At 39.4% G+C, this 12,155-nt stretch overlaps 2 protein-coding genes across 2 annotated transcripts in view; one reads left to right on the plus strand and one right to left on the minus strand.

Annotated features, from left to right (window-relative positions):
- The window catches only part of sema7a (semaphorin 7A (JohnMiltonHagen blood group)), a 7,892-nt gene extending 4,174 nt beyond the window's left edge, over positions 1-3,718 (minus strand). Inside the window, exons 1-7 of the mRNA XM_083545740.1 lie at positions 3,321-3,718; positions 2,998-3,131; positions 2,673-2,705; positions 2,296-2,391; positions 2,083-2,185; positions 523-633; positions 127-269 (exon numbers count right to left, since the gene is read on the minus strand). Of these exons, the coding sequence (XP_083401866.1) occupies positions 127-269; positions 523-633; positions 2,083-2,185; positions 2,296-2,391; positions 2,673-2,705; positions 2,998-3,131; positions 3,321-3,486 (786 nt within the window). The 5' untranslated portion in view covers positions 3,487-3,718. The remainder of the gene's footprint in view (positions 1-126; positions 270-522; positions 634-2,082; positions 2,186-2,295; positions 2,392-2,672; positions 2,706-2,997; positions 3,132-3,320) is intronic.
- Positions 3,719-7,990: 4,272 nt separating this feature from the next.
- Positions 7,991-11,642, plus strand: commd4 (COMM domain containing 4). The gene is made up of 8 exons (XM_083546678.1): positions 7,991-8,115; positions 8,327-8,398; positions 8,548-8,613; positions 8,699-8,738; positions 9,316-9,435; positions 10,446-10,526; positions 10,643-10,819; positions 10,909-11,642. The coding sequence occupies exons 1-8, from the start codon at positions 8,113-8,115 to the stop codon at positions 10,944-10,946; spliced, it is 597 nt and encodes a 198-aa protein (XP_083402804.1). The 5' UTR covers positions 7,991-8,112; the 3' UTR covers positions 10,947-11,642.
- Positions 11,643-12,155: the final 513 nt, after the last annotated feature.

Here is a 12,155-nt window from a genome sequence, read left to right on the forward strand (position 1 = left end):
TCATATTAAACAAATTGAAAGTACAGTCTAACATTATTTTTAAATAAGATAGCATAGACTCTTTTCCCAGTGCTAAGTCATGTTAAATATTAATATACAATGTACTGTACAAAGATAATACTGCACCTTGCAAACTCTTGCCACTCTAGCAATCCATGGGTCAGCTTCTGGAATTCTGTCTGTGTTTTTCTCTCGAAAGAGAATATAAATTTTCTCATTTAATGAGTCCTCTTGTCTGCTGGCCACAAAAGCTGAGATAAATGTTGGTGCTGGCAGGGAATAGCCCAAAAGAGGAATGACTCTATAGCAACCCATTTAGACTACATTGTATTTTCAAACAACATACATATTTAATGGTTTTAAATTAAATAGGGCAATTATTCTTAAAAGCTATACAAAGGCATCAATCTTAACAGGTAGAAAAGAAAATATACAATCGCAATTATGCCACTGTCAGATTTCATATTAAATATATATTATTTATGTATGCTCAGGGATAAGTGTACAATTTGTTATAACTACCTGTAATCCAGGAATCATACATCCATAATTTGATTTGGTTGCCTACTTGCCTACGAAACTGTAGTGATGTTCCATCCAGGAAAAGTGGAGCTGCAACATAAAGGTCTCCAGCTGGAAACAAAAACAAATTGTGAACACTATTTAGATGTACTTATTGTTACTTACAGCTTACAGCTATTAGGAGAATGAAGAGTGGAAAGTCAGTTGGCCCAGATGACATACCAGTAAAAGCATGGAGATGTTTAGGAGAGATAGCAGTGGAGTTTTCAAATTGTTTTACAAGATTTTGGAAGGTAAGAGGATGACTGAGGAATGGAGAAGAAGTGTGCTGGTACCAAGGAGGGTGTACAGAACTGCAGTTACTACAGGGGAATAAAGTGGATCAGTCACACCATAAAGTTATGGGAAAGAATAGTGGAAGGCGGGCTGAGTGAAAAGGTGACTGTAAGCAACAGTATGGTTTCATGTTAAAGAAGAGCACTAGGTCAGCAGGAGTTGTATTATGTGTATGGGGATCTAGAGAAAGCGTAAGACAGAATGCAGAGAGAGGAGTTGTGGTATTATATGAGGACGTCAGATGTGTCAGAGGGTGGTAGTATAGGGAGGTGGTGCAGGACATGTATGAGAACAGTGTGACATCACGGATAGGCTCTGACCCCTTTCCTGTTTGCATTGGTGTTGGACCGGTTGACGAACGAGGTCAGACAGGAGTCTGTGGACTATGATGTGCAAGCAGGGTGGAGTGGGTGGAGAAGAGTGGCAGGAGTGATTTGTGATAGAAGGCGATCTGCAAGAGTGAAAGGGAAAGTTTATAGGACTGTGGTGAGACCTGCGTTGTTGTATGGTTTAGAGACAGTGGCATTGAGTAAAAGACAGGAGGTGGAGCTGGAGCTGGAGGTAGCAGAGTTGAAGGTGCTAAGATTTTCATTGGAGTGATGAGGATGGACAAGATTAGTAATTAGTTTATTAGAGGGACAGCGCATGTAAGACATTTTGGAGAGAGGGTGATGGAGGCGCGATTTAAAAGGTTGGGACATGTGCAGAGGAGGGACATGGGATATATCGGTAGGAGAATCCTCAAGGATGGTGTGGCCAGAAAGGAGGTGAAGAGAAAGGCCTAGTTTACACGTTTATGAATGTGGCAATGGAAGACATGCAGGTAGTTGGTTTGAGGCAGATGTAGAGGACAGATGAGGACAGAGTAGTTTGGAAATGGATGATCCACAGTGGGGACCCCTAATAGGAGCAGCCGAAAGAAGAAGAAGACACTATAAAGATATACTGTGACAATTTATGTCACAATATACTTTTCTGTGAATATTAAGCCATTCCCGAGAAAATGTTATCAGTTTTTACAATTAAAACTTATATAACAACTTTGTAATTTTTCACATGCTTTTTTAACAATTAACAATGCTGTTTAATGTGCTGTCTTTTTGCAGGATGACATATTTCTGACAATATTAATATAATATGAACACTTTTTGAGTCTCTGAAACTGATTCATCTCAAAAAAATTTTAATGTACTATATGCATTATTATCAGTGCATGTCACATACCCACTACAAGGGACAGAGAATTTTGTGAGTATTTGTAAGGTGAGATGCCATGGCCATCAATCATTTCCACAACCACATCAGAGTGATTGCTTTTTCTGGGATCCTATGAAGTGCAAAAATAACATTGGAACAGTAAGGATTCACTGAGCTCATTGCATGCAAAATTTCAAAAGCTAAAAGAACATGCTGATGAATGCTATATATTCAACATACCAGCTTCCAGCACCTCGGCTGTTTGCCATTTGTTCCACAGACAAAATAATTATTTTGGAATTCTTCGATTAAAGTTATGACAGTTTCACAAGCACTCTGAAAATTAAGAATCATGCAATTATTAAATAGAAAGAAATAAACACCAGTCCTGTTAGATAAATTACAGTTAATGAAATTGTAACTGTGCTGTCTAGCATTTGAACTGGAATAAACTCATAACATTATTCAAAGAAGATGCATATAACACTACAACAAATTCTTTGGGAAAAAAACTACAAAACCCAGCTCAAATTTGGTTTTAGAAATGTTTTTAATTTGCAAGCTTATAAACTTTAAATGGCTCCTAAAGCTTACTTGAACGTTATAGGCATACATACCCCATTATCTTCATCATCTGTCAAGGTAAAGTTCTACAAACAGAAAATGTTGATTAATTTCTGTAAATTTTTCTGTAATTTCTGTCCTTATTTTGTGTGTGTATATATATATATATATATATATATATATATATATATATATATATATATATATATATATATATATATATATATATATATATATATATATTGTATGTTTTTTTTTAAACATACAATTAGACTAAACTGTGGTTTTTAGTATATGTAGTAGAATAGAATAGAAGAAGTAGTAGAAGAATAGCCTTGGTTTGAATGCACTAAATTTTTAAACATCCTATACAATTACCTCTACCACTCTACCATCGTTCACCTCCAACACAGAGTTTATTGTCCCCAAGAGCAGACTTCCTGATGCATTTGAGAGACAGAAGACTGTATGGCTTACATTTTTGCTATAGATTAGCTGGTGACGTGAATTATCTATTTAAAACAAATACAAAGTTTAGTTTATTTCCACAAAGTCACGCACATCTTGTATGATAGTCAAACCAGTGTGTTTAATGCAGTTCTTAAACCGCGTTGACGGCTGGCTCTCGTTTACAGCGAAAACTGTTATTACTAATAGTAAAACAAAATAAAAAAAACTTGATGTTGGTTTAAAGAACATACCTTGTCGCAGCATTAACCTGGGAATCGCACCCGAACAAAAAAGTGACAGAAAACACGAGCCGAAAAGCAGTGAATTGTAAACTAGTTTCATTCCTGTGTGATGAAGGACTCGGCTCATACTCATAGCAAAAAAAGCGATAAACGTTTCGTTTCTACAACAGTACATGGATATTTTCTCAAAACCAAAATCATCTTCTCAATTAGTCAATAATCTGCGTCTGTATGAAGATTCAATTTTCCGTGCGCAGCATCTCAGGAATGAACTGGTAGCTGGGTGTCCTAAATCCTCTTTGGTGCTAATCTTTTAAACTGCACTGCTGTTAAAGGTGTTCAGTTGAGCACAAGCTTTCAATGTGCGTCGCTTCGGGTTGTGGGACGTCCCTAAATAAATAACAGTCTTTGAGGGAGTACGCACGCACGCACGCGCACTATACGCACGCACACACACGCGCATATCATATCATATCATATCATATCATATCATATCATATCATATTATATTATATTATATTATATTATATTATATTATATTATATTATATTATATTATATTATATTATATTATATTATATTATATTATATTATATTATATTATATTATATTATATTATATTATATTATATTATCACAACCCAGCCATTAGGGGGGCACAAGCCAGTGTACTCTTAGTGCCGGTCCCAAGCCCGGGTAAATGAGGAGGGTTGCGTTAGGAAGGGCATCCAGCGTAAAACATGTGCCAAATCAAATATGCGGATCACAAATGAGAATTTCATACCGGATCGGTCGAGGCCCGGGTTAACAACGACCGCCACAGGTATCGTTAGCCGACAGGGTACCGGTGGAAATTGGGCTACTGTTGGCCGAAGGAGGAGAAGGAGAGGAGGAAGACGTCTACAGAGACGGCAGGAAAAGGAGCAGTGTAGGAGAGTAGAGGTTCGGGTTGGTACTTTAAATGTTGGTACTATGACGGGTAAAGGGAGAGAGATAGCTGATATGATGGAGAGGAGAAAGGTAGATGTGTTGTGTGTTCAGGAGACCAAGTGGAAAGGGAGTAAGGCCAGGAACATTGGAGGTGGGTTTAAACTGTTTTATCATGGTGTGGATGGGAAGAGAAATGGTGTAGGGGTGATTCTGAAGGAAGAGTACAGTAAGAGTGTAGTGGAGGTGAAGAGAGTTTCTGATAGGGTGATGATCGTGAAGGTGGAAGTTGAAGGGATGATGATAAATGTCATCAGTGCCTATGCTCCACAAGTTGGCTGTGAGATGGAGGAGAAGGAAAGATTCTGGAGTGAATTAGATGAAGTGGTAGATGGTGTACCTAGGAAAGAACGATTGGTGATTGGGGCAGACTTTAATGGGCATGTAGGTGAAGGGAACAGAGGTGATGAGGAGGTGATGGGTAGGTATGGTTTTAAGGAGAGGAATGTGGAAGGGCAGATGGTGGTAGATTTTGCTAAAAGGATGGAAATGGCAGTGGTGAACACGTATTTTAAGAAGAAGGAGGATCATAGGGTGACGTATAAGAGTGGAGGAAGGTGCACACAGGTGGATTATCTTCTGTGTAGGAGATGCAACCTGAAGGAGATTGGAGACTGTAAGGTGTTGGCGGGGGACAGTGTAGCTAGACAGCATCGGATGGTGGTCTGTAGGATGGTTTTGGAGGCGAAGAAGAAGAGGAGGAAAGTAAGGTTTGAAAGAAGAATAAGATGGTGGAAACTGAAGGAGGAAGAGTGTAGTGTGAGGTTCAGGGAAGAGGTCAGACAGGGGCTTGGTGGTGGTGAAGAGGTGCCGGATGATTGGGCAACTACTGCAGGAGTGATGAGGGAGGCAGCTAGAAAAGTACTTGGTGTGACATCTGGAAATAGAAAGCAAGACAAGGAGACGTGGTGGTGGAATGAGGAAGTGCAGGAGAGCATTAGGGGAAAGAGATTGGCAAAACAGAAGTGGGATCGACAGAGTGATGAGAAAAGTAGGCAGGAGTACAAGGAGATGCGGCAGCAGGTTAAAAGGGATGTGGCGAAAGCCAAGGAAAAGGCATATGAGGAACTGTATAAGAGGTTGGACACTAAGGAAGGAGAAAAGGATTTATACCGATTGGCCAAGCAGAGGGACCGAGCTGGGAAGGATGTACTGCAAGTTAGAGCAATAAAGGATGGAGAGGGAAATGTGTTGACTAGTGAGGAGAGTGTGTTGAGAAGATGGAGGGAGTATTTTGAGCAGCTGATGAATGAGGAAAATCAGAGAGAGAGAAGGTTGGAGGATGTGGAGTTGGTGAAGCAGGATGTAGATAGGATTAGTAAGGAGGAAGTGAGAGCAGCGATTAAGAGGATGAAGAATGGAAAGTCGGTTGGATGACATGATGACATACCGGTAGAAGCGTGGAGATGTTTAGGAGAGATGGCAGTGGAGTTTTTAACCAGATTGTTTAACAGGATTCTGGAAGGGGAGAGGATGCCTGAGGAATGGAGAAGGAGTGTGCTGGTACCGATCTTTAGGCATAAGGGAGATGTGCAAACCTGCAGTAACTACAGGGGAATTAAGTTGATCAGTCACACCATGAAGTTATGGGAAAGAGTAGTGGAAGCCAGGCTGAGAGAAGAGGTGACCATCTGTGAGCAACAGTATGGTTTCATGCCGAGGAAGAGCACCACAGATGCCTTATTTGCTTTGAGGATGTTGATGGAGAAGTATAGAGAAGGACAGAAGGAGCTGCATTGTGTATTTGTGGATTTAGAGAAAGCGTACGACAGGGTGCCGAGAGAGGAGTTGTGGTATTGTATGAGGAAGTCAGGTGTGTCAGAGAAGTATTTGAGGGTGGTGCAGGACATGTATGAGGACAGTGTGACGGCAGTAAAGTGTGCAGTAGGTACAACAGACTGGTTCAGGGTGAAGGTTGGACTACATCAAGGATCGGCCCTGAGCCCTTTCCTGTTTGCAGTGGTGATGGACAGGTTGACGGACGAGGTCAGACAGGAGTCTCCCTGGACTATGATGTTTGCAGATGATATTGTGATTTGTGGTGAGAGTAGAGAGCAGGTTGAGAAGAGCCTGGAGAGGTGGAGATATGCGCTGGAGAGAAGGGGAATGAAAGTCAGTAGGAGTAAGACAGAGTACATGTGTGTGAATGAGAGGGAGGGCAGTGGAGTGATGCGGTTGCAGGGTGAAGAGGTGAAGAAGGTGGAGGAGTTCAGGTACCTGGGGTCAACAGTGCAAAGTAATGGAGAGTGTGTTAGGGAAGTAAAGAAAAGAGTGCAGGCAGGGTGGAGTGGGTGGAGAAGAGTGACAGGAGTGATTTGTGATAGAAGAGTATCTGCAAGAATGAAAGGGAAAGTTTATAGGACTGTGGTGAGACCTGCGATGTTGTATGGATTAGAGACAGTGGCATTGAGTAAAAGACAGGAGGTGGAGCTGGAGGTAGCAGAGCTGAAGATGTTGAGGTTTTCGTTGGGAGTGACGAGGATGGACAAGATTAGAAATGAGTTTATTAGAGGGACAGCACATGTAGGATGTTGTGGTGACAAGGTGAGGGAGGCGAGATTGAGATGGTTTGGACATGTGCAGAGAAGGGACATGAATTATATTGGTAGAAAAATGCTGAAGATGGAGCCACCAGGTAGGAGGAAAAGAGGAAGGCCAAGGTGGAGGTTCATGGATGTGGTGAGGGAAGACATGCAGGTAGTTGGTGTAAAAGAGGCAGATATAGAGGACAGGGTGGTATGGAGACGGATGATCCGTTGTGGCGACCCCTAATGGGAGCAGCCGAAAGAAGAAGAAGAAGAAGAATATTATATTATCACATAAAAATAGATTTTTCTTATTCTTTCGTTAGGGGTCGCCACAGCGGATCATCAGTCTCCACTATACCCTGTCCTCTACATCTACCACTGTCAAATTAACCACCTGCATATCTTCCTTTACCATATCCATAAACCTCCTCCTTGACCTTCCTCCTTCCTGGCGGCTCCATCCTCAACATTCTCTGACCGATATACCCCATGTCCCTCCTCTGCACATGTCCAAACCATCTCAATCGTGCCTTACTCATCTTCTCTCCAAAACGTCCTACATGCGCTGTCCCTTTAATAAACTCATTTCTAATTCTGTCCATCCTCATCACTTTCAACGAAAACCTCAACATCTTCAGCTCTGCTACCTCCAGCTCCATCTCCTGTCTTTTACTCAGTGTCACTGTCTCTAAACCATACAACATCTCAGGTCTCACCACCATCCTATAAACTTTCCCTTTCACTCTTGCAGTTACCCTACTATCACAAAATCACTCCTGTGGCTCTTCTCCACCCACTCCACCCTGCCTGCACTCTTTTCTTCACTTCTCTAACACACTCTCCATTACTTTACACAGTTAACCCCGGGTACTTAAACTTATCCTTAACCTTAACACCTCGTCTCTTTGCGAACACACCACTCCACTGCCCTCCCTCTCATTCACACACATGTACTCTTCTACTCATTCATGTACTTATGTACATGTTCTCCTACTAACTTTCATTCCCTTTCTTTCCAGCGTGTACCTCCACCTATCCAGGCTCTTCTCAACCGGCTCCCTACTCTCACCACAAATTATATTTTATAATATGTAAAAAAAAAAACTAAACTACAATTATGTACGTTTAGTTAAGTTTAGATTAGATTGCAATATACCGTACAGTCATAATAATCTAAACCTACCTGCGCTTCCGGGTTCAGCCTCAGTGGCGCTGTAGTTTACACAGTGGTTACAATCCTGAACTAACAGACGAAGAAGAGCCTGTACGCAGCTTTCTGCCAGATAATATGGTACTAAAACTACTTTTTTTCAATAATAATTGTTATTGTAGCTCGCAGCTACTAGTTACTGCTGCATTTGAAAGCTATTAACTAATAAAAACAACAATCTTTGTGAGGTTTAATTATGCGTGATAGCTTGCTGGCTAAAATGCCAGTGCTAACCTGTTATGGTATTTTGTCTTTTTTTTTTTATTTGTACATTCTTTTCTATTTTTTTCAGAGGTTCCGATTTTGTGGGGATTTGGACTGCCCGGACTGGGTCTTAGCTGAAATCAGTACATTAGCGCGAATAGTTAAGTAACAGCTTTCATTTATATTAAAATACACACACACACACACACACACACACACACACACACACTGTATCACGTGATCTCAGTAAATACACTGCATATGTAAACTATATGAAGACTGATTTTATTAATATTATTTACACAACAGTCAAGCGTCAAGATGAAACTTCTGTGTGTGCAAGTAATAAAAGACATCCTCGACGAAGGCATTGATGTAGGTTTCAGAACATTTTTGGTTCTGCTATAATGCATTCTCAAGTAGATCTTTATAAAACACTAACAACAGCTTTACTTTTCAGTATGACAAGGTAGCAAAACTAACCGCCGATGCAAAATTTGGTGAGTTAAAGTCTTCTTTGATTCAGTATTAAAAGTGGCCCATACATCTTTGACATCCTCTAAACAAACAATCCATAAGCTCTTTACAGATTTGCTTAGACGGGTTTGAAAAGAGTGCAAAACTGCTGCAAAGAGTGCTGCAAACTAATATAACTGTACCCCCATCTCAGTACAAAATCACAGAATATGAGTGAATATTTTAACTCATAACAGATGTGTAACTAAATTCTAAGTAAGCATTGTAATATTTTATTGTTTTGGTCAGTTACCAAGACATTTTACATCGACAGTAAAAATGATCACAAAACACTTTTTATGCTCAAATTAACAATCCGCGTTCATTTAACTTATGCTCATAAAGAGCGTTATTTAAATAGAAATAGCACTTATTGTCAGAATAGGTTCTCTTTAAAGTCTGCATAAATAAAACAGTATAAAATTATGTATTAACAAAGAGGTTTTAAAGTGTTTTTTCTTTCCATTTTCAGAAAGTCTTTTCTGTGTTTACCTGCTATCTCCAAGAGCATTTGCAAGCTGTTGTGGCATACAGTCCTAATAGTCAATTCATTTCTTCCAGAGAGTGGAGATATTAAAGCTAGTGTTGCCGTACTGAGCTTTATATTCTCCAATGCAGCAAAGCATGATGTTGATAGCGAATCTCTGTCCAGTGAACTTCAGCAGCTGGGCTTACCTAAAGGTGAGAACAATCTAAAACATTTACAACAACAGAAAAATATGGTGATATACAATTAATTGTACTTGAGTGCCTCATGACAGATGTCTAGTGATGGGACTATGAAGTAAAGTACTGGTTCTGGCACAAACTTGGGGAAGGGCAATTGTTTTATTGAAGTTTTAGTTTTCAGCTGCCCTCAGACATTAAAAAACCCTTTGTTTAAACATTTAGCCAGACTGCTAACCCAAGGTCAGCACGCAAATCTTCAAGGTCCTGGAAAACACATTCTGGTTTACAATACATGCTCTGTGAGGAGGTTTTCATCAACACATACAGTCAAGGACACACATTCCTCTTCATTTTTTTCTTAATTTCTTTAAACATTAATACTGAAGACATCCAATCAATGAAATAATTGCCAGATAATATGTATGCAAGTGTATGGAATGATGTAGGAAGCAAAAAATGACCCAGAATATATATTTAGATTGTCCAGTAAATAGTTACATTTATCTTGACATGTTTGCACACTTGGGATTCTCTCATCAGATTCACAAGGTAGTCACCTGGAATGGTTTTCCAATAATCCTGAGGAAGTTCCCAGAGGTATTGGCTGTTTTCCACTCTCAGTTGGATTTAGATTTTGAGTGTGGAGGCAGGTTATCTGATGCATTCCATCAATCTCTTTCTTGGACAAATAGCTCTTTCATAATCTAGAAGTGTGTTTGGGGTCATTGTCCAGTTGGTAAACAAATGCTGCAAACCAGATGGACTGACATGTTGCTGCAAAATGCTGTGGTATGCGGGTTAATTGTGTTCTCACTTTTTAGTCACACCATAAGTGAGAAACAGAAAGTCTCCAACAGTGTCCCAAGCGAGGCACCCCAACACTTTGTTTAGGCAAGAAATGTCACAGAATAACTCTTGACAAGGTACATGTGTAAATTGAAAGCCATTCCAGGTGACTATCTTGTGAATCTAATTAGATAATGCCATGAGTGTGCCAAGCTGTCATACCTATGTCTTTGCAGAGCACACAACCGGACTGTGTAAATCGTATGAAGACAAACACACAGCCCTGCAGGAGAAGCTGAAGGAGAGCAGTCTACGCTGTGAGTATAATAAAAGACATGGAGCAAACAATTCATGAGCCCCTCATTCCACAATGTTGCTGATTGCATCTTTAATATGGTATATATCATAAATGAGCCTCACTGTGTGTATTCAGTGGGGCGTCTGGAAGCAGTAAACTGGAGGGTGGACTACACACTGAGTTCCAGTGAATTGAAGGAGGTGAATGAACCTACAGTACAGCTGAAGATCCAGGCTCAGGACCCAGAGTCAGGTTCTACCGAGACCACTGTAGTCTCAGTCACTTCAGACAAGTTCAGAGTGCTATTAACAGGTATGGCTACAACCAACAGAGCTTTACAATACAGTATTGTTTAATGTAAAATATAAATTAATGTATTTTCCCCCCTTTCTTCTTTTTAGAACTTAAACAAGCACAAGCTATGATGAATGCACTTTAGTGAATCCATATTGTATTGTATTTTTATTAATTAGTTAAGAATGTATGAGTTATAATTAGAGGCTCTCTGAACTGTGAGTTGCTTTGTTACTTATTACTGTTCACATAAAGGCCCATTGGAAGTCACACAGTTGGACCTTCAGTTCCAGTGGAATTAATGAGGTTCATTTGTGAAGAAGAAAACATTGTGGTTGCATCAGTTATAAGATTTCTGCACAACAGGTGGTCTCAACTAGTTTTTTGGACTAAACTTTAAATAGGAAAAAATACATTATTTGGTTCGTTGTGATTCTGTATAAATATGCACAAACTAATTTTAAGGCATGTCAGTACAATAAAGAGCTTTGTGCAGACAGGTCATTGGTCTTAGGACTAAAATAACATTACATTTACAAAATCTATGTTTTCCAGTTGTGATGGTTATTGGGTTTTTTTGTTTGTTTGTTTTTTTAATGAATAAAATGAATGTTAAAAATTGTTTTTAAATGCATTAAAATATTTCTGTATAGGAGCACCAGCACCTGAGATTTCATATGACAATGAAAGAACCTAAATGCATAAGATTTGCTAGTAAATTTTCATATGTGACGATTATTTAATGGTAATTTTTTTAGTTAAAAAACTTGAAATGAGTGTCCAATGTTTTATTTAAAACAAATGATTTTAATCATGATGTCATTAATCAATAAATTACTTTTACACAATAACATGACATGCTACTACAGGAAAGCCATCATCTTCAGATAAAGTCAGTTGAGATGCACCATATGTTAACTTTGTTGCCAGCTGTTGTAAATTCTGCATATTAGCTTATTCACACATACAGCAACTCGAAAGTGGCAAAATTAGAAACCATGCATGTAGTACAAAATGTCACAGTTGGCGGAAAGGAAATGTCTCAAATATTTGCACAAGTTACAACTCCTACTTCGACAGCAAAGTAACAGACATCTTTGTGCAGATGGATAGGCGTATGAAAGAGTGAATATCTGAATTGTATTGGCAACAGAAGGCGTGCGTAAATGTAAGAGGTTCTTCCTTAGTTCATCCCACATTTTTCCAGCAAGTGATCATGAGAATCAGGCTTAGATCCTATTCACAGGCCACACCAAATACAAAGGGGAAAAACCGTGACTCAAAAAGTGTGTGTGTAAAAATGCAATATCAAATAAGTGCAATAACACTGCTTGATCAAACCAAGTTCTTGATA

Source organism: Silurus aristotelis (genome assembly GCF_946808225.1).
Source record: "Silurus aristotelis genome assembly, chromosome: 7".
Lineage (NCBI taxonomy): Eukaryota > Metazoa > Chordata > Actinopteri > Siluriformes > Siluridae > Silurus > Silurus aristotelis.